The 22,361-nt window shown below is 41.9% G+C and overlaps 1 protein-coding gene across 31 annotated transcripts in view; it reads left to right on the top strand.

The window, feature by feature from the left end:
- The window catches only part of TTN (titin), a 276,712-nt gene that overhangs the window by 203,950 nt on the left and 50,401 nt on the right, over positions 1–22,361 (top strand). For all 31 annotated transcript variants that reach the window (XM_088830575.1, XM_088830572.1, XM_088830570.1 and 28 more), the window contains 36 exons: positions 27–326; positions 412–726; positions 821–969; positions 2,169–2,319; positions 2,410–2,691; positions 3,959–4,261; positions 4,751–5,053; positions 5,155–5,436; positions 5,535–5,834; positions 5,929–6,231; positions 6,329–6,637; positions 6,752–7,033; positions 7,155–7,454; positions 7,535–7,828; positions 7,932–10,898; positions 11,226–11,546; positions 11,642–11,926; positions 12,024–12,323; positions 12,631–12,933; positions 13,365–13,640; positions 13,745–14,044; positions 14,136–14,438; positions 14,595–14,894; positions 15,376–15,663; positions 15,996–16,292; positions 16,381–16,683; positions 16,780–17,085; positions 18,029–18,316; positions 18,412–18,702; positions 18,794–19,081; positions 19,436–20,023; positions 20,124–20,228; positions 20,667–20,864; positions 20,975–21,271; positions 21,367–21,954; positions 22,047–22,349. In XM_088830575.1, coding sequence (XP_088686701.1) covers positions 27–326; positions 412–726; positions 821–969; positions 2,169–2,319; positions 2,410–2,691; positions 3,959–4,261; positions 4,751–5,053; positions 5,155–5,436; positions 5,535–5,834; positions 5,929–6,231; positions 6,329–6,637; positions 6,752–7,033; positions 7,155–7,454; positions 7,535–7,828; positions 7,932–10,898; positions 11,226–11,546; positions 11,642–11,926; positions 12,024–12,323; positions 12,631–12,933; positions 13,365–13,640; positions 13,745–14,044; positions 14,136–14,438; positions 14,595–14,894; positions 15,376–15,663; positions 15,996–16,292; positions 16,381–16,683; positions 16,780–17,085; positions 18,029–18,316; positions 18,412–18,702; positions 18,794–19,081; positions 19,436–20,023; positions 20,124–20,228; positions 20,667–20,864; positions 20,975–21,271; positions 21,367–21,954; positions 22,047–22,349 — 13,368 coding nt within the window. The remainder of the gene's footprint in view (positions 1–26; positions 327–411; positions 727–820; positions 970–2,168; positions 2,320–2,409; positions 2,692–3,958; positions 4,262–4,750; positions 5,054–5,154; positions 5,437–5,534; positions 5,835–5,928; positions 6,232–6,328; positions 6,638–6,751; positions 7,034–7,154; positions 7,455–7,534; positions 7,829–7,931; positions 10,899–11,225; positions 11,547–11,641; positions 11,927–12,023; positions 12,324–12,630; positions 12,934–13,364; positions 13,641–13,744; positions 14,045–14,135; positions 14,439–14,594; positions 14,895–15,375; positions 15,664–15,995; positions 16,293–16,380; positions 16,684–16,779; positions 17,086–18,028; positions 18,317–18,411; positions 18,703–18,793; positions 19,082–19,435; positions 20,024–20,123; positions 20,229–20,666; positions 20,865–20,974; positions 21,272–21,366; positions 21,955–22,046; positions 22,350–22,361) is intronic.

The following is a 22,361-nucleotide window of genomic DNA, read 5'->3' as shown; positions in this document are numbered from 1 at the left end:
GCTTTTCTTTTTTAAAACCATTTTAGGTCGCCCTGGCCCTCCAGTGGGACCAATAAAGTTTGAATCTGTTTCAGCAGATCAAATGACATTATCTTGGCTTCCACCTCTAGACGATGGTGGGTCTAAGATTACAAACTATGTAATTGAGAAAAGAGAAGCTAACAGGAAGACATGGGTGCGTGTCTCCAGTGAGCCCAAAGAATGCACGTACACAGTTCCCAAGTTGCTAGAAGGCCATGAGTATGTATTCCGAATCATGGCCCAGAATAAATACGGCATTGGGGAGCCTCTTGACAGTGAACCTGAAACAGCGAGAAACCTCTTCTGTAAGTATCACGTATTTCACATTCAAAGTCATTATTGTCTTTGTCTTTCACAGTTTCTTGTAAATCACTGTGATTTTTGTCACAGCTGTCCCCGGAGCACCAGATAAGCCAACAGTTAGCAGTGTGACTCGAAACTCCATGACTGTCAATTGGGAAGAGCCAGAATACGATGGAGGCTCTCCTGTGACCGGATACTGGCTAGAAATGAAAGACACCACTTCAAAGAGATGGAAGAGAGTTAACCGAGATCCTATCAAAGCCATGACTTTGGGTGTTTCTTACAAAGTGACTGGTCTCATTGAAGGTTCTGATTATCAATTCCGGGTATACGCCATCAATGCTGCTGGTGTGGGGCCAGCAAGTCTGCCATCAGACCCAGCGACTGCTAGAGATCCAATTGGTAAGCCTTCAAATGACTCCTTTTTTTTTTTTTCTTTTTTCTTCCCAAAAGTACCATGAAAAAGTCAAAAATAATGTCTACTGGTTCTTTCCAGCACCTCCTGGCCCTCCATTTCCCAAAGTTACAGACTGGACTAAATCATCTGCGGATCTGGAGTGGTCTCCCCCACTAAAAGATGGTGGGTCCAGAGTAACAGGATATATTGTTGAATATAAAGAAGAAGGAAAAGAAGAATGGGAAAAGGTAGCTAAATTTGGCATGAGGGGAATATACTGTAAATAAACTGGACATGTACAGTTATTCTCAATCCCATTCATTCTTACCTGTATTTTTTTAATTAAGAAATCAAAAAAATAGTTTAACTGATAATCCAGACATCTTATATAAAAAATTTAATCAAAATCTGTCCTTAAAGCAATTATCCTTCAATTAAAAATAAATTTAATTATAAAAAACTTAAGTTTTAATATTATGAACCTTTTGGCTCTAAAACTTAAAAAAGTGTAATAAGTACAGTACAGTTTTTTCAATCATTTGACAATATTTTAAAACATAATTGCTTCCATTCAGTTGGAATTTAGTCAACCTAAATTGACAACAATTTTCCCAAAGAGAGTGAATATGCTATTGTTACACTTTGTAAAGCTATTAAAACAAAAAACTACAGTGATACATTCTAAGACCCCCAGTGGATGCTTGAAACCAAGGACTGTACTGAGCTCTCTCTATATACAATGGTTTTTCTTATACTAATGGGCAGGTAATTGTTGTTTAGGGGCTGTTGTTTAATTGCTAAGTCATGTCCGACTCTTTATGATCCTATGGACTGTAGCCCACCAGGCGTCTCTGTCCATGGGATTTCCCAGACAAAAATACTGGAGGGGGTTGCCATTTCCTTTCCAGATCTTCCTGACTCAGGAATCAAACCTGTGTCTCCTGCGTTGGCAGGTGGATTCTTTACCACTGAGCCACCAGGGAAGCCAGATGGTTCACTTCCCAAGCAGAGATGGAGCAGGATGACCCAAGATATCATTATATTGCTCAGAATGGAACTCAGTTTAAAACTGATGAATTATTTGTGGAAACTTTTTTCCATTTAGTATTTTCAGATTCCCAATGACTTCTGTGGTAAATGAAACCGCAGAAAATAAAACCACACATTAGAAAGCATTACTATATTCTAGGGGCTTCCCAGGTAGCACAGTGGTAAACAACCTACTTCCTAGGCAGGAGACATAAGAGACAACGGGTTAGATCCTTAGGTTGGGAAGATGCCCTGGAGGAGGAAAGGCAACCCCCTCCAGTATTCTTGCCTGAGAAATCCCATGGACAGAGGAGCCTGGCAGGCTACAGTCCATAAGGTCACAAAACGTCAGACATAACTGAGCACGCATGTCATATCACTGTATTCTAATTATCAAATGACTGTGATTTTTCCCTAGGCCAAAGATAAAGAAGTGAGAGGAACAAAACTTGTTGTGACAGGATTGAAAGAAGGCGCATTCTACAAATTTAGAGTTAGAGCAGTCAACATTGCTGGCATTGGAGAGCCTGGAGAAGTCACTGATGCCATTGAAATGAAGGACAGACTTGGTAATTACTGATGTTTCTAATATTTTATCAATGTTTGCATTTCGGATTGGAAATGAGAAGCACACTTACTGTTTTTAAATTGTTTTCCAGAATTACCTGACCTTCAGTTAGATGCCAGCGTCAGAGATAGAATTGTGGTCCATGCTGGAGGGGTGATTCGGATCATCGCCTATGTGTCTGGAAAGCCTCCTCCAACTGTTACCTGGAGCATGAATGAAAGAGCTTTACCTCAAGAGGCCACCATTGAGAGCACAGCCATTAGCTCATCCATGGTCATCAAGAATTGCCAAAGGAGCCACCAAGGCGTCTATTCTCTTCTTGCTAAAAATGCAGCAGGGGAAAGAAAGAAGACAATTATCGTTGATGTGTTAGGTAAAAACTCAGTTTGTCCACACATCTTTTAAAAATAGCATTTCATCTACAAGAAAGATGTACTATTAAGAAAACTATATTACAAGTGTTTTGGAAAATAAAAATTACCCACAATCCCGTTGACCTCTATTATTAGCATTTTAAAAAATTCCCTCCTTACTTTTTTATCTAATGTATACTTTAACATGACTGTACTCCTACTATGAAGTCCTGTATGCTGCCTTTTTTATATAGCATCCTTCCATAAGCATTTACTGTATTATTATGTAGTCTTCATAAAAGCAACTTTCCCGCAAATGTCCAAGAATGTTTAACAGTTTGCTACTGACCATTTTTCACATCATAGGACCTGCTATTTATTATAATAATGCAAAAATCCCTTTGAAGCTGTCCGCATACTAATCAAAGAGAAGCATCATATTGGATTATCAATATTGCATTTCGAGTCCCTGAATATTGAGCTGAACCCTGCAGGGCTTGTTCCCGCCTCTCTCGGACTGCTCTCTTCCAGTGATTTGCTCAGAAAGTGAAGCCTTCCCCTTCAGATCTCTCTCTCAGCTTATCTCTAGGCTCTGCCACACTCCAAACACCCAAGTCTTATGTTAAAATAACCAGTCCTCTATCGAGCATAATTCATATTATGAAACCGGTTTGTTTTCATTGATGAAAATGGCATGAGGAAACAATCTCATTGAGCAGTGGCCCTTCAAGCTTCTACATTGTTTCAAACTCCTGAACAGCCTTCTGTCCAAGGGCTGTTACTTTACAAACTGGTGTGTTTCCAGGTTAAACTGCAACCCTCTCACCGGTCGTTCTGAGATTTGGGGTCTTCTGTGCTACTCAGATTCACTGATCACCCTGAAAAAATTCTCTCCCCCTTTTCCTTCTAGAGAGTAAACTAAACACAAAAAATAGTCATGCCGCTCCTCACCCTTCTCCCGTCTCCCTCTGTGTACTTTCCTCCCAACATCACCCTCTTATCTGACTCACAAATTACTAAAAATATTTTCTATATGTGTGTGTATATATAAAGCTGTTCCATAAGTCTCCGTTAAAGCAGGGGCAATCAGTAACTACTGCAAACTAACTTTATTTTAAAATACAGCTGGATATAGACACCAGGAAAGAAAGAAAAAAAACAAACACAAAGTCTTACTTCTTTCATAACAGTATTTTTGTCTCCCTTTTAAAAACAGAGGGTAACAAATATTGAGCCCTGTAGTTCATTGAAGTCAAACAACTAGAAACCTTCCCCTCTTATTTCTAGATGTACCAGGTCCTGTTGGAATACCATTCCTGGCTCACAACCTGACCAATGACTCTTGCAAGCTGACCTGGTTCTCACCAGAAGATGATGGGGGCTCTCCCATCACCAACTATGTCATTGAAAAGCGGGAAGCTGACCGTAGAGCATGGACCCCAGTGACATACACAGTTACCCGACAAAATGCGACCGTCCAGGGTCTCATTCAAGGAAAAGCCTACTTTTTCCGAATTGCGGCTGAAAATAGTATTGGCATGGGCCCATTTGTTGAGACCACAGATGCACTTGTCATAAGAGATCCAATCAGTAAGTACAGTTTAAAACAATTTCATCCTTAATCACGTCTTCACTCATTTAATCAAAGACTGTAGTGACAAAAAATAGGTGTATAAATAAATGCCAAACATTTCTTTCATTTGACAAATACTCAGTATCTGATGTTGGTTCTATTTGAATGTGACTGTAAAAGAGATTATGGGAATACATATTCCTCAGATCCTTCCATATAATACTGCACTTTTTAAATTTTCACTTAATGGCATAAATATGAAGTAATTTCCTAACTCTGAAACTACCAGCTCTGGAGAACTTTCCTGAATTATCTGGTCTCAATTAATGTCTATTTTGTCATCTGGAAATCAGACTATATTGGATCCCTTTTAGCTACTCATTTTATGTTGAGATCTGTTTTGTCACTTATCAAACAAATAGTTTAAATGCAATCCTTGGAAAGTAGTATTTACCACATTCTCCTACATTTTTAACATTTGTCTCACTGTCACTCCAAACTTGCAGCTGTACCAGAGCGTCCTGAAGACCTGGAAGTCAAAGAAGTTACCAAAGAGTCTGTCACTTTGACTTGGAATCCCCCTAAGTATGATGGTGGATCTGAAATTATCAACTATGTCCTAGAAAGCCGTCTCATTGGAACTGAGAAATTCCACAAAGTTACAAGTGACAACTTGATGAGCAGGAAATACACTGTGAAAGGTTTAAAAGAAGGTGATACCTATGAGTACCGGGTCAGTGCTGTCAATATTGTTGGACAAGGCAAACCATCATTTTGCACCAAGCCAATCACTTGCAAGGATGAGCTGGGTATGTGTCAAATGCAGCTTACACTTTGAAAACTTGTACACATACAGATTTACTGTAAGACATCAGTCAGACTGACTTGCCTTTATTATTATACATTCCAGCTCCTCCAACGCTTGACCTCGACTTCAGAGATAAGCTCACAGTTCGAGTTGGTGAAGCTTTTGCCCTCACGGGTCGTTACTCAGGCAAACCAAAGCCTAAAGTTTCTTGGTTCAAAGATGAAGCTGATGTGCTGGAAGATGACCGCACTCATATAAAGACCACCCCGATGACGCTTGCTCTAGAGAAGCTCAAGGCCAAGCGTTCAGATTCTGGCAAATATTGTGTGGTTGTGGAGAATAGTACAGGCTCCAGGAAGGGTGTCTGTCAAGTTAATGTTGTTGGTAAGTATTTAGCAAGTATTAGAAACATTCTGTTCTTTCCGAAGCAGAAGTAGAAATAACATTTTGTGCTGTGTTTTTTTTTTTTTTCTTTTATTCAGACCGTCCTGGACCACCAGTAGGACCAGTTATTTTTGATGAGGTGACAAAAGATTACATGGTTATCTCTTGGAAGCCGCCTTTAGATGATGGAGGCAGTGAAATTACCAATTACATTATTGAGAAGAAGGAGGTGGGCAAAGACGTTTGGATGCCTGTGACATCTGCAAGTGCCAAAACAACATGCAAAGTTTCTAAACTGCTTGAAGGAAAAGATTATATTTTCCGGATACATGCTGAAAACCTGTATGGAATAAGTGATCCTCTGGTGTCTGATTCAATGAAAGCCAAAGATCGCTTCAGTATGCATCATATTTCTTTTCAGTGATTTAATGTTTGCTGTTGTTAACAGGAAGAATTAAATCTCTTAACACATTGTGCTAATGTTTGTTATAGGGGTTCCTGATGCACCTGACCAGCCAATTGTTACAGAAGTTACCAAAGACTCTGCATTAGTCTCCTGGAACCAGCCACATGATGGAGGAAAGCCCATCACAAACTACATCCTGGAAAAGAGGGAAACTATGTCTAAGCGATGGGCTAGAGTTACCAAAGAGCCTATCCATCCATACACTAAATTTCGGGTTCCTGATCTTCTAGAGGGGTGTCACTATGAATTCCGGGTTTCTGCAGAAAATGAAATTGGTATTGGAGACCCAAGTCCACCATCCAAACCAATTGTTGCTAAAGACCCAATTGGTATAGTACTAAAGCATTCTTTCAGCTTTCATTTTATCTGAGTTTGTTTCCAGCTATATTCTAACTCTGTTTTGATTTTCTCTTTTATTAAATGTAGCTAAACCAAGTCCACCTGTTAATCCTGAAGCAACAGATACAACATGTAGTTCAGTTGATCTAACCTGGCAGCCACCACGTCGTGATGGTGGGAGCAAGATTCTTGGTTACATTGTTGAGTACCAGAAAGTTGGAGATGAAGAATGGAAAAGAGCCAATCACACTCCTGAGTCTTGTCCTGAAACTAACTATAAAGTCACCGGTCTTCGGGATGGTCAGTCCTATAAGTTCAGAGTAATAGCAGTCAATGCAGCTGGCGAGTCAGATCCAGCTCATGTTCCTGAGCCAGTGCTTGTAAAAGACAGGCTCGGTGAGTACAAACATTCTCAGTTGCCTCTGCAAGGAAGACAGGCTTCATCATCTATGCTTAATTGTAAAATACATGAACAAAGCAAATCTGAAAGTACCATTCTCTTTATTCTAGAACCCCCCGAGTTGATTCTTGATGCCAACATGGCAAGAGAACAACACATAAAGGTTGGTGATACTCTAAGGCTTAGTGCCATCATCAAAGGAGTGCCATTCCCAAAAGTGACCTGGAAAAAGGAAGACAGAGAGGCTCCAACTAAAGCAAGAATTGATGTTACTCCAGTTGGCAGCAAGCTTGAAATTCGTAATGCTGCCCATGAAGACGGTGGAATTTACTCCTTAACAGTGGAGAATCCAGCTGGTTCAAAAACTGTCTCAGTAAAAGTCCTCGTATTAGGTACGAATGTTTAGTGCTCGTGATGTACTTAATGCAATAACATATAAAAGTAACTCAATACATTTTGAGTTCTTAGCTGGATTAAATCACTTACATAACTGTGTTATTTAACACTTTTCAGATAAGCCTGGGCCACCTAGAGATCTGGAAGTCAGTGAAATAAGGAAAGATTCTTGTTACCTTACTTGGAAGGAACCCCTGGATGACGGTGGTTCTGTTATTACAAATTATGTGGTTGAGAGGAAAGATGTTGCCAGTGCCCAGTGGTCACCTCTTTCAACTACATCAAAGAAAAAGAGTCACTTGGCTAAACATCTTAATGAAGGCAGTCAGTATGTCTTCCGAGTTGCTGCTGAGAACCAGTATGGACGTGGTCCCTTTGTGGAAACACCTAAACCCATCAAAGCTGTGGATCCCCTACGTAAGTTGCTCTCTTTGGATACAGAAGTACTGTTTCACTGTCTTTGAGAATATTTATTAATCATAACTTCTTCTGAAAAGATCCCCCAGGGCCACCCAAGAACCTACACCATGTGGATGTTGACAAGACTGAAGTCTCCCTTGTTTGGAATAAGCCAGACCGCGATGGTGGCTCTCCAATCACAGGATATTTGGTCGAATATCAGGAAGAGGGCACCGAAGACTGGATTAAGTTCAAGACTGTGACAAACTTAGAGTGTGTTGTTACCGGACTACAACAAGGAAAGACCTATAGATTCCGGGTGAAAGCTGAAAACATTGTGGGTCTTGGCCTCCCTGACACAACCATCCCAATAGAATGTCAAGAAAAACTAGGTAAATTTTAGATTGGCTCTATTTTCTTTTTGAAATTATTCATATTGCGATATTATCCATATTGCCAAAAACAAAAGCTAATTTCCTCATGTTTACTTCCCAGTGCCTCCATCTGTGGAGCTGGACGTGAAATTAATTGAAGGCCTTGTGGTAAAAGCCGGAACTACAGTCCGATTCCCTGCCATTATAAGAGGTGTGCCCATTCCTACTGCAAAGTGGACAACCGATGGGAATGAGATTAAAACAGATGAACGCTATACAGTTGAAACTGACAGCTTCTCGTCAGTACTCACCATTAAGAACTGCTTAAGGAAAGACACTGGGGAATATCAGATCACAGTGTCCAACGCAGCTGGCACCAAGACGGTAGCCGTGCATCTTACTGTTCTTGACGTTCCTGGTCCACCAACAGGCCCTATTAATATCCTGGAAGTGACCCCTGAATATATGACTATTTCATGGCAGCCACCTAAGGATGATGGAGGAAGCCCTGTGATAAATTACATCGTGGAGAAAAAAGACACAAAGAAAGATACGTGGGGTGTGGTCTCTTCAGGCAGCAGCAAGACAAAGCTGAAAGTCCCACACCTGCAAAAGGGATATGAATATGTCTTCCGAGTGAAAGCAGAGAATAAGATTGGTATCGGCCCTCCTCTTGACTCTGTACCTACTGTTGCTAAACATAAATTTAGTCCTCCGTCTCCTCCTGGTAAACCAGTGGTTACTGACATTACTGAAAACGCTGCAACAGTGGCGTGGACCCTGCCAAAATCTGACGGCGGGAGTCCAATAACTGGTTACTATCTGGAGCGTCGAGAAGTAACAGGCAAATGGGTGCGAGTCAACAAAACTCCTCTAGCGGACCTGAAGTTCAGAGTGACTGGACTCTATGAGGGAAATACATATGAGTTCAGAGTTTTTGCTGAGAATCTTGCAGGACTAAGCAATCCGTCCCCAAGTTCTGATCCAATAAAAGCCTGCCGGCCCATCAAACCACCTGGACCACCTATTAATCCTAAGCTGAAAGACAAGACCAGAGAATCAGCTGATCTGGTATGGACAAAGCCTCTCAGCGATGGTGGTAGCCCCATTCTGGGCTATGTAGTAGAATGTCAGAAAGCTGGGACAACACAGTGGAACAGGATTAACAAAGACGAACTCATTAGGCAGTGTGCCTTTAGGGTACCTGGACTCATCGAAGGAAACGAGTACAGATTCCGTATAAAGGCAGCCAACATTGTGGGAGAGGGAGAGCCACGTGAACTAGCAGAGTCTGTCATTGCAAAGGACATCCTTCATCCTCCAGAAGTAGAACTTGATGTAACCTGTCGTGACGTCATCACCGTCAGAGTGGGCCAGACTATCCGCATTCTTGCTCGGGTCAAAGGCAGACCTGAACCAGACATAACTTGGTCCAAGGAAGGCAAAGCATTGGTCCAAGATAAGCGGGTTAGCATAATTCACGATCTACCTCGTGTTGAGTTACAAATTAAAGAAGCTGTTAGAGCTGATCATGGCAAGTACATCATCTCAGCCAAGAACAGCTGTGGACATGCCCAGGGTTTTGCTATCGTTAATGTCCTTGACAGACCTGGGCCTTGCCAGAATTTAAAGGTCACCAATGTAACCAAAGAGAACTGTACAATTTCTTGGGAAAACCCACTAGACAATGGTGGCTCAGAAATAACAAACTTTATAGTGGAATATCGCAAACCAAATCAGAGAGGCTGGTCAATTGTCGCCTCAGATGTCACTAAGCGATTAATCAAGGCCAACCTCTTAGCCAACAACGAATACTATTTCCGAGTTTGTGCAGAGAATAAAGTAGGTGTTGGGCCAACCATTGAAACCAAAACTCCAATTCTGGCTATTAACCCTATTGATAGACCAGGGGAGCCTGAAAACCTTCATATTGCAGATAAAGGAAAGACATTTGTCTATCTAAAATGGAGGCGGCCTGATTATGATGGGGGTAGCCCAAATCTATCATATCATGTTGAAAGGAGGCTGAAGGGCTCTGCTGATTGGGAAAGAGTGCATAAAGGAAGCATTAAAGAAACCCACTACATGGTTGACAAATGCGTTGAAAACCAGATTTATGAGTTCAGAGTGCAAACAAAGAATGAAGGTGGGGAAAGTGACTGGGTAAAGACAGAGGAAGTTGTTGTGAAGGAAGACTTACAGAAGCCAGTACTCGATCTGAAATTAAGTGGTGTGCTCACTGTCAAAGCAGGAGACACCATTCGACTTGAGGCAGGTGTTCGAGGCAAACCGTTTCCAGAAGTTTCATGGACCAAGGACAAAGATGCCACAGACTTAACAAGATCACCAAGGGTCAAGATTGACACCAGTGGTGATTCGTCTAAATTTTCTCTTACTAAAGCAAAGCGAAGTGACGGTGGTAAATACGTAATTACAGCAACTAACACAGCTGGCAGTTTTGTGGCCTTTGCCACTGTGAATGTTTTAGATAAGCCTGGCCCTGTAAGAAATCTGAAAATTACTGACGTGTGTAGTGACAGGTGTTCTCTTCGCTGGGATCCACCAGAGGATGATGGTGGCTGTGAGATCCAAAATTATATTTTAGAAAAATGTGAGAGCAAGAGAATGGTTTGGTCCACCTTTTCCTCTACTATCTTAGCACCTGGTACTACAGTAACACGTCTCATAGAAGGAAATGAATATATTTTCAGAGTCCGTGCAGAAAATAAAATAGGCACAGGGCCTCCAACAGAAACTAAGCCAGTCATTGCAAAAACCAAATATGATAAACCTGGTCGCCCTGACCCCCCAGAAGTCACTAAAGTAAGCAAAGAAGAAATGACCGTGGTTTGGACGCCACCTGAATATGATGGTGGAAAGTCCATCACAGGATACTATTTGGAGAAAAAGGAAAAGCATTCAATACGATGGGTCCCTGTCAACAAGAGTGCAATTCCCGAGAGACGTCTAAAAGTACAGAATCTCCTCCCAGGACATGAGTATCAGTTCCGTGTCAAGGCAGAAAATGAAGTTGGAATTGGAGAACCAAGCTTGCCATCAAGACCAGTGGTGGCAAAAGACCCCATAGGTATGATGTTCTTGTTTTTCTCTGGTATTCTATCAACACTTAATCTCAAACACAGAGGTATTAGACAAGTAAGTTAAATCCACAACATCAAAACTTTATCTTAGACAGTATTTTTGCAAATAGATCTTTTACCAAATCACCTAAAACGTACAAACAATGGTAGATTCTAAGTTTACAAAGAAAACTGAGGAGGACTTAGTTAGCAATTGAGAAGCTGAATGTACTATCTGTGGTTAATTAAGAATGGACTGTATAACATCATACACTAACATATCACTAGTAGTGGTTAACCATGTGTAAATTTATTCTTACATAATTTACTTTCAGAACCACCTGGTCCACCGACCAATCTCAAAGTGGTTGATACAACCAAAAGTTCCATAACTCTTGCATGGGGAAAACCAGTGTATGATGGTGGTGCACCGATCATTGGCTACGTGGTGGAAATGAGACCTAAAAAAGCAGACATGTCACCAGATGAAGGCTGGAAAAGGTGCAATGCTGCAGCGCAGCTTGTCCGCATGGAATTCACCGTGACCAGCTTGGATGAAAACCAGGAATATGAGTTCAGGGTTTGTGCCCAAAACCAAGTTGGCATCGGGCGCCCTGCAGAACTAAAGGATGCTATTAAACCTAAAGAAATCCTAGGTGAGGCCCTAGGTTATCACTTGATTCATTGTTTCACTTGTCACATGACTTTCCCACGTTCTGAAGTCAACTAATGGCCTTCATGTCATTTGTAGAACCTCCGGAGATTGACTTGGATGCCAGCATGAGAAAACTGGTCACCGTGAGGGCAGGATGCCCCATCCGGCTATTTGCCATCGTGAGAGGGCGACCAGCCCCTAAGGTCACTTGGAGAAAAGTGGGTATTGATAATGTGGTCAGAAAGGGACAGGTCGATTTGGTTGACACCATGGCCTTCCTCGTCATCCCCAATTCTACGCGTGACGACTCAGGAAAATACTCCTTGACGCTCGTGAACCCGGCGGGAGAAAAGGCCGTGTTTGTGAATGTCAGAGTACTAGGTGGGTGGTGAACAACTGTCTTCCTCCCCTTCAGAAACTCCTTAGTCAATCAGGAGGCTGAGGGAACTCACATATCTAATCTTGTGGTTCTTTACAGATACCCCTGGGCCCGTGTCTGATTTAAAAGTTTCGGATGTCACTAAAACATCATGCCACATTTCCTGGGCCCCTCCTGAGAATGATGGCGGGAGCCAGGTGACACATTATATTGTAGAGAAACGTGAGGCCGAGAGAAAGACATGGTCGACAGTCACCCCAGAGGTGAAGAAAACGAGCTTCCACGTCACCAATCTTGTCCCTGGGACAGAGTATTTCTTCAGAGTGACTGCTGTCAACGAGTATGGCCCCGGTGTCCCAACAGATGTCCCCAAACCAGTGCTTGCGACAGACCCTCTGAGTAAGCCACACCCTTTCTCCCCTCTCTTAACCCCAGTCCCCGACTTCAGTCAAGTCAAGATACCAAACATTTACCAGATACCAAAACCCTAAAGGGCTTTAACTCGTAGAAACCTGCACAGCACAAAAAAATATCTCACTCAATGAACACTTTTTTGATCTGCCTCGAGTACTGTTTACTTTCAACAGCCCGAACCACAGTTACCACATACTTTGAAGCAGGTGGCATATGAAAACATTAATGTATATTACAAAGGGATGGGTTTGGCGACCTGGACAGTTTTTTCTTAATCATGTTTTTCTTCCAGGTGAGCCGGATCCCCCCAGGAAACTTGAGGTTACCGAAATGACAAAGAACAGTGCTGTATTAGCCTGGTTACCGCCCCTGCGTGATGGAGGCGCTAAAATCGACGGCTACATCGTTAGTTACAGGGAAGAGGAGCAGCCTGCAGATCGCTGGACAGAGTACTCAGTGGTGAAAGACCTCAGCCTGGTAGTCACTGGCCTCAAGGAAGGGAAGAAATACAAATTTAGAGTAGCAGCCAGAAATGCTGTGGGAGTCAGTTTGCCGAGAGAAGCTGAAGGCGTGTACGAAGCCAAAGAACAGCTGTGTAAGTGGTCACTGAGTCATTTTTATCATTTAAACCTTTATGTCATAAAAGTTTGCAAGAATTTTCTTTTGACATGGAGACATTTATCCCTGAAGAATCTAATTCCAGAAATACCTGAAATATAGTAGAGAATAGTGGTTTTAAAACATTTGCACCCACAACACATGGTAAAACAACTTAAATCATGACACAGTACGTACATACATATAACTTTAAAAAGAAGTTTCTTAGAGCAACACCCATCCTTATTATGTATGCTGGACTCTGGCATTTTCAATTCATTCTTTTTAAAAAGTATTAGCAGTGATGCAAACATCACCTGGAACCTGCTAATGGGTTGTTATTCACCATTTGAAAAACACTAGTATAGTTCCCCATTAGAGGAAATTTAACCTCCCCACAAAATTAATGTATCTTCATCTTACTTTTAGTGCCACCCAAGATCCTCATGCCAGAGCAAATTACTATCAAAGCTGGGAAGAAACTCCGAATCGAAGCACATGTGTATGGAAAGCCTAATCCGGTCTGTAAATGGAAAAAAGGAGAAGATGACGTTGTCACGTCCAGCCACCTGGCTGTGCATAAAGCAGACAATTCTTCAGTTCTGATCATTAAAGATGTTACTAGGAAAGACAGCGGTTACTATAGCCTCACTGCAGAGAACAGTTCTGGGACAGACACTCAGAAAATCAAAGTCATCGTCATGGGTAGGTTACACATTAGACAGACAGCCATCCACGTGTGACGATCAGAAGCATGTATTTCCAGTCCCATTCCTGTCCTTACCTTTCTCTCCTCTTGGTTCACGCAGACGCTCCTGGACCCCCCCAGCCTCCGTTTGACATTTCTGACATAGACGCCGATGCCTGCTCCCTGTCCTGGCACATTCCTCTGGAGGACGGAGGCAGTAACATCACCAATTACATCGTGGAGAAGTGTGATGTGAGCCGAGGTGACTGGGTGACGGCACTAGCTTCAGTGACAAAAACTTCCTGCAGGGTTGGAAAACTGATCCCAGGCCAAGAGTACATCTTCCGGGTCCGTGCCGAGAATCGATTTGGCATTTCAGAGCCTCTGACATCTCCGAAGATGCTGGCTAAATTCCCATTTGGTATGTTCCTTTCAGGACGAAAACTGAACTGTTCTCTTTCTAATCTGTTACTTAGGCTGGAAACTGACATTTCCCTGGTCTTCATCTCCAGGTGTGCCCAGTGAACCCAAGAACGCACGCGTCACTAAAGTCAACAAAGACTGCATCTTTGTGGCATGGGACAGACCCGACAGCGATGGAGGCAGCCCCATTACTGGTTACCTGATTGAACGCAAAGAAAGAAACAGTTTGCTCTGGGTGAAAGCCAATGACACCCCTGTCCGGTCAACTGAATATCCCTGTGCTGGCCTGGTAGAAGGCCTCGAGTATTCATTCAGAATCTATGCCCTAAACAAAGCTGGATCCAGCCCACCCAGCAAACCAACTGAATATGTGACTGCAAGAACTCCAGTTGGTGAGTAATTTTTTTAAAAAGTATTGTGAGGATACATTTAAATCTTAGCATCTCTAAATGTTACTATTTCCATTCAGGAATATGTTCTGGGTACGCAGTGAAATAGAACATTTCTGCTGTTAAGACAAATGCTGAGAATCTCTCTTTTGGTTCTAGATCCTCCTGGCAAGCCTGAAGTCATTGATGTTTCCAAGAGTACTGTATCTCTTGTCTGGGCTCGTCCTAAGCATGATGGAGGCAGCAAAATTATTGGCTATTTCGTAGAAGCTTGCAAACTTCCTGGTGATAAGTGGATACGGTGTAATACTTCACCTCACCAGATTCCCCAGGAAGAGTTCACAGTGACTGGCTTAGAAGAGAATGCTCAGTATCAATTCAGAGCAATTGCCAAGACCGCAGTAAATATTAGCCAGCCTTCTGAACCTTCCGATCCAGTGACTATCATGGCAGAAAGTGGTAAGATTCTGTTGGGCATTCTAGGCAAAGGAAGACATCACTCATAATATGTTTCCCCTAATAAAAAACTAAATCTACATTATGAAAATAAGGACAAATAAAATGATAGGTACTTTGTATACAGACATTAAAAATTATGATTATAGAGAATCTTAATAACATGTTAAACTAAAAAGATAACAAACTGTGAAGACCACATACTTTTAACCATACACATGCACAGAAAGATGTCCCCCAAAAATGCACCACAATGATGAGTGAAGCTTTAAGGATGCTGGGATGATGGGTAATATCTTTACTTTTTTCTTTATACTGCCAGCATTATCAAATTTTGGCATTAAACTTGTACTTCTTTTATAATGAATAGTTACTTTAAGAAAATCCCATCTTGAAAAAGATAGCATATTTCTCACTTTTACAAGTAAGCATTATATAATACAGCTTTGCATATAGTAAATCCTTTTATCTTACTTCTTTCCAGTACCTCCCAGGATAGACCTAAGTGTGGCTATGAAATCTTTGCTTACCGTGAAAGCTGGAACCAACGTTTGCCTGGATGCTACTGTTTTTGGCAAACCGAAGCCCACAGTCTCTTGGAAGAAGGATGGCACACTGTTGAAACCATCAGAAGGGATCAAGATGGCCATGCAGCGGAACCTGTGCACGCTGGAGCTGTTCAGTGTGACCCGGAAAGACTCAGGGGACTACACTATCACTGCTGAAAACCCAAGTGGCTCCAAATCAGCCACTATCAAGCTCAAAGTGTTAGGTAACTGAAGTACTTCACTAGACTCTCAGGCTTCACTTTGGTTAGTGTGAGAAAAGATACCTAACTTGATGTATCTTTTGTCATCATGGAATTATTCTCAACACAGAACAATAGTGTTTTACAGCTGAAAACACCATTAGAGATCACGTATTCCAGATACATAATTTTAGATATGAGGAAATTAAGATTTGGAGAAAAGTAACTTCCAAGGTTGTACAGGAAGTTAATGACAGTATAAAAACAGCAGCCCAGGTCTACAGTCCTCCACTCTGTTCATCCCCTGTTTCATATGTTTGGGTGAAAGACTTAACTTTTCTTTCTTATCCTTTCAGATAAACCAGGTCCTCCAGCATCCGTTAAAATCAACAAAATGTATTCGGATCGTGCAATGCTTTCTTGGGAGCCTCCTCTTGAAGATGGAGGCTCAGAAATCACCAACTATATTGTTGACAAACGTGAGACGAGCAGGGCCAACTGGGCACAAGTCTCTGCTACCGTGCCCATCACCAGCTGCAGTGTGGAGAAACTGATAGAGGGCCATGAGTATCAGTTCCGAATTTGTGCTGAAAATAAATACGGAGTGGGCGACCCGATCTTTACTGAGCCAGCAATTGCCAAAAACCCATACGGTAAGAACATTTTCCTACAGTTTTTCATTCTACTTTTTAAATATTACCTTTTAGACCGGGACATAAACCTGTCAGTAAATCTCTACAGACCCACCTGGACGCTGTGATCCTCCTGTTATTAGCAACGTAACCAAAGACCACATGACAGTCAGCTGGAAGCCCCCAGCAGATGACGGCGGCTCCCCCATCACCGGCTATTTGGTTGAAAAGCGGGAAACCCACGCAGTTAACTGGACTAAAGTCAACAGAAAACCTGTGATAGAAAGAACAATAAAAGCAACAGGTCTCCAAGAAGGCACAGAATATGAGTTCCGAGTTACAGCCATCAACAAGGCTGGGCCAGGCAAACCCAGTGATGCCTCCAAAGCTGTTTATGCCCAAGATCCTCTGTGTAAGTTTTCATGGAAGAGTCCCTCAGATGTGTGATAATCAGCATTCAACAACCAGGAATGAGGTTTTAATGAAAGTTTTCTATTATTATCCTCAGATCCTCCTGGACCACCAGCTTTCCCCAAAGTGTATGACACAACCCGGAGCTCTGTGAGTCTATCTTGGGGCAAGCCAGCCTACGACGGTGGCAGTCCTATCATTGGTTACCTTGTTGAAGTAAAACGAGCTGATTCGGACAACTGGGTGAGGTGCAATTTACCACAGAAGCTCCAGAAAACCCGCTTTGAGGTTACTGGCCTAATGGAAAACACAGAATACCAGTTCCGCGTGTATGCCGTTAATAAGATTGGATACAGTGACCCCAGTGATGTACCAGACAAACACTGTCCCAAGGACATTTTAAGTAAGTATTCCCAGGAAAAAATATACAGAACTCTTTTCATCAGTTATACTGTAAGAAGGAATATATAGAACTCCTCTATGTAGATTTATTTATTTACAAGTTTTAGGGTGGGTAACTCTAGAAGTATGTTGCAGGAGAGATGGGGTGGTACTTTATGGTACTGTATAACAAGCCAAATGGAAGGCAAGGTGATTTGTGGTTTTGAAATACTTTTCTTACTTACCTGAGAATTTCCTGTCTTCAAAAGATTATGGAATATAGGGATTTTATTGAGAATAAAAAGTTGGTTTCTTTTTAAACTAAGTAGTGAGCTATTTCGGAGAAGGAAATGGCAACCCACTCCAGTATTCTTGCCTGGAGAATCCCAGGGACAGAGGAGCCTGGTGGGCTGCTGTCCATGGGTTGCACAGAGTCAGACATGACTGAAGTGACTTAGCAGCAGAGCAGTGAGCTATTTATCATTCTTAAGTTTTTATTTTCTCTTCTAATCCACCCCTCTCCATCTTAATTTCTTTTCCCACCATTTCTTCTATTCACTTTTTCTCCCTAAACAATGCTCCTATTACTTTGAATTACACTTCACCCACTGTGTACTTTTCTTACTACAATGAAATAAAGCCAGAGTGTATAGCAGAGTGCTTTCACTGGAAGAAAGCCCAAAATCAGCCATCTACTTGTAATATACAGAGAGTTTAAGAGTATGTAATGTTCATGAGATAAAGAGATACAGATCCTCCAGGGAAAACGTGGGTTGGCCCATAGGATACTAGAAAATAGAAAGGTCAATAATTACTACAGAGTCTTAAGAGAGTTGGCATAAGTTTTGAGGATTATATTAAGAATTTTTTTAAGAACTAGAAATCAGAAACATATTTTAGGAGTTATCAGGCCAGTCCTTGGAAATATACATTACTCTAACTTTCTTCACTCCAACATTAAACAGTTCCACCTGAGGGAGAACTTGATGCTGACTTGAGGAAGACACTCATATTGCGTGCAGGAGTTACCATGAGACTGTACGTGCCAGTAAAAGGCCGTCCACCTCCCAAGATAACTTGGTCTAAACCAAATGTCAATCTAAGAGAAAGGATTGGACTGGACATAAAGTCCACTGACTTTGACACCTTCTTGCGCTGTGAAAATGTGAACAAATATGATGCAGGAAAATACATCTTGACTCTGGAGAACATCTGTGGCAAAAAGGAATATACCATTGTAGTGAAAGTGCTTGGTAAGTCTACATGGAAAAACAATCATATATATGTTTAAAATGTAGCCAATGTGTTTTTTAGGTATTCATTTCTTATTTACCCACTATTTATTCAGATACTCCTGGGCCACCCATCAACGTGACTGTCAAAGAAATATCCAAAGATTCTGCCTATGTTACCTGGGATCCTCCCATTATTGATGGTGGAAGCCCCATCATTAACTACGTGGTAGAAAAGCGTGATGCAGAGAGGAAGTCCTGGTCTACTGTGACAACAGAGTGCTCAAAAACAAGCTTCAGAGTATCCAACCTGGAGGAGGGGAAATCCTACTTCTTTAGGGTGTTTGCTGAAAACGAGTATGGCATTGGTGATCCTGGTGAGACACGTGATGCTGTCAAGGCTTCTGGTAAGCAAATGAAGGTACCACCCCATCATTCTGAGTGACACCTTACCTTGGTTTTCTGGGGCTTAGACTCAGCATGTCTCCTTTGCTTTAGAAACCCCTGGACCAGTTGTGGACCTGAAGGTGACTTCTGTCACCAAGTCATCTTGTAGCATAGGCTGGAAGAAGCCTCGCAGCGATGGTGGAAGTCGAATTACTGGCTATGTCGTTGATTTCCTGACTGAAGAAAATAAGTGGCAACGAGTCATGAAATCATTAAGCTTACAGTACACCACCAAAGACTTGACTGAAGGGAAGGAATATACCTTCCGAGTGAGCGCTGAGAATGAAAATGGAGAAGGCACCCCAAGTGAAATCACTGCTGTGGCGAAGGATGATGTCGGTAAGCCCTTAGCTATCATCTCCATTTTCCCTTTGTCATCAGAAGGGCACTCTTGGGACTTCCCTGGCAGTCCAGTGATTAAGACTTTGCCTTCCAATACATGGGGTTCTCAAGTTTGATCCCTGGTCGGGGAGTTAAGATCCTACATGCCTCATGGCCAAAAAACCAAAGCATAAAACAGAAATAACATTGTAACAAATTCAATAGAGACTTTTTAAATGCTCCATATAAAAAACTAAAAGTGCTCTTGAGCCCTATTCCCTGGCTTACATAAAAACCCTCTAAAAACTATAATGATCTGAAAAAATTAACTGCTTGGCATTAAAAAAATGACTTATCTCTGCTGGTTTACAGTGGCTCCTGACCTTGACTTAAAGGACCTACCTGATTTGTGCTACTTGGCCAAAGAAAACAGCAACTTCCGTCTTAAGATCCCCATAAAAGGCAAGCCAGTTCCATCTGTGTCCTGGAAGAAAGGGGAAGATCCTCTAGCAACAGACACAAGAGTCAGTGTTGAGTCGTCTGCAGTTAACACCACTCTTGTTGTATATGACTGCCAAAAATCTGATGCTGGAAAATACACAATCACACTGAAGAATGTGGCTGGCACCAAGGAAGGGACTATCACCATAAAAGTTGTTGGCAAGCCTGGCATCCCCACTGGACCGATCAAATTTGAAGAAGTCACAGCAGAAGCCATAACCTTAAAGTGGGGTCCTCCAAAGGACGATGGAGGTTCTGAGATCACCAACTACATCCTAGAGAAGAGAGATTCTGTAAACAACAAGTGGGTGACTTGTGCCTCAGCTGTCCAGAAAACCACTTTCAGGGTCATGAGACTCCACGAGGGGATGGAATACACCTTCCGGGTCAGTGCGGAAAATAAATATGGTGTAGGAGAGGGTCTGAAATCGGAGCCAGTTATTGCCAGACACCCATTTGGTAAGTGTCTCAAGGTCAGAAAACATAAAGCAGAACATGGTGCCAGTTCATTTCGAATACATTCCTGATTACAAATCTTGAATTATCTGCTTTTTCCTAGATGTGCCTGATGCTCCCCCACCTCCCAATATTGTGGATGTGAGACATGACTCCGTGTCTCTAACATGGACTGACCCCAGGAAAACTGGAGGCTCTCCAATTACAGGTATTTTGTTGGCTCTTATCCTAGAGTATTTACATTAATATTTTTTCCAAATCTTCCTCCCCGAAAACAAGCTGACTCTGTGCCACTTACTTATAGTACTATCTGCACATCCAAAACTGTATGTTTCTTTTTTCAGTTCATCATGCATTCAGAACATTAAGAATTAAGTAAGCTAATTCATTAAGCTAACTTCATTTGAATGAAAAACTCCTAATAGTTAATAAAGGCTTTCTAAATGATAGTATCTGTAAGTTAAAATGTTTTAACAGAAGGTGCCATAAATAAGTCTATTCCAGGAGATAAAAATATCCCTATGGCTAGGTAATAAAAGTGTCGATACCAACAAGAATGATTATTTGTTCTTGTGTGTGTGTATTTAAAAATCAGTCTACTTTTGTACTTTCTATGTGAACTGACACATCACTGGGTCTTTTATAGGGTATCATATCGAGTTCAAGGAAAGAAACAGCCTTTTGTGGAAGAGAGCTAATAAGACTCCTATTAGGATGAAAGACTTCAAAGTGACAGGACTAACTGAAGGTCTGGAATATGAGTTCCGAGTTATGGCAATCAATTTAGCAGGAGTAGGCAAACCAAGCCTGCCATCAGAGCCAGTTGTAGCCCTTGATCCAATTGGTGAGTCATCATACAGAGACTTTGTATAATGTCTCTTTGTATTTCCTCATGAAGGAAACATTGGTGTGTGGCTGACTGGGTTTGTTTGTTTGTTTGTTGCTTTATTTTAGATCCCCCTGGCAAACCTGAGGTTATCAACGTAACAAGGAATTCAGTGACTCTCGTCTGGACTGAACCTAAATACGATGGTGGCCATAAGTTGACTGGATATATAGTAGAAAAACGAGACCTTCCCTCTAAATCCTGGACGAAAGCTAACCATGTTAATGTCCCAGATTGTGCCTTTACTGTTACTGACCTTGTCGAGGGTGGAAAATATGAATTCCGAATTAGAGCAAAGAATACAGCAGGTGCTATCAGTGCTCCATCAGAAAGTACAGGAACCATTATCTGCAAAGATGAATATGGTAGGTCTATTTTATTTTTTATGCACATTAAAAAAACAGTAAATTAAGCCACCTTCCTTTTCTGATTACAATGTTTGTTTTTTTTTCCTTTGCAGAGGCACCAACCATTGTTCTTGATCCCACTATAAAAGACGGGCTAACGGTTAAAGCAGGAGACACCATCGTTCTGAGTGCTATTAGCATTCTTGGCAAGCCTCTTCCAAAGTCAAGTTGGTCCAGGGCAGGAAAAGACATACGACCATCAGATATTGTTCAGATAACTTCAACCCCAACGTCTTCCATGCTTGCTGTCAAGTATGCCACAAGAAAAGATGCTGGGGAATACACCATCACTGCTACTAATCCTTTTGGCACAAAGAGTGAACATGTGAAGGTGACAGTGCTTGATGTACCTGGTCCCCCAGGTCCCATAGAAATCAGTAATGTTTCTGCTGAAAAAGCAACACTCACATGGACACCTCCCTTGGAAGATGGTGGCTCACCAATTAAGTCCTATGTTCTGGAAAAGAGAGAAACCAGCCGACTTCTGTGGACAGTGGTTGCCGAAGATATTCAGTCTTGCAGGCATGTGGCAACCAAACTTATCCAAGGAAACGAGTATGTCTTCCGGGTCTCAGCTGTAAACCAATATGGCAAAGGAGAACCTGTACAGTCTGAACCTGTCAAAATGGTAGACAGATTTGGTAAGTACAGCATATAAGGGAATTGATACATAAACCTTTGCAGCAGAGCTTAGGAAATCATAGATTTCTCACAAATTTGCTTCCTTTTACAGGTCCACCTGGCCCCCCTGGAAAGCCAGAGGTTTCCAATGTCACTAAAAACACTGCCACTATCAGTTGGAAAAGACCAGTTGATGACGGTGGCAGCGAGATCACAGGGTATCATGTAGAAAGGAGAGAGAAGAAAGGCTTGCGATGGGTGAGAGCAACAAAGACTCCAGTTTCCGATCTCAGATGCAAAGTGACAGGACTGCAGGAAGGAAACACCTACGAGTTCCGCGTCAGTGCAGAGAACAAAGCAGGAATCGGTCCACCTAGTGAGGCTTCAAATCCTGTTCTAATGAAAGATGTTGCCTGTTAGTATTTAC

The sequence above is a fragment of the Moschus berezovskii genome, chromosome 2 (assembly GCF_049115385.1).
Source record: "Moschus berezovskii isolate FMDL1 chromosome 2, NW_MosBer_1.0, whole genome shotgun sequence".
NCBI lineage: Eukaryota > Metazoa > Chordata > Mammalia > Artiodactyla > Moschidae > Moschus > Moschus berezovskii.
This window is presented reverse-complemented; position numbering and strand designations above follow the sequence as displayed.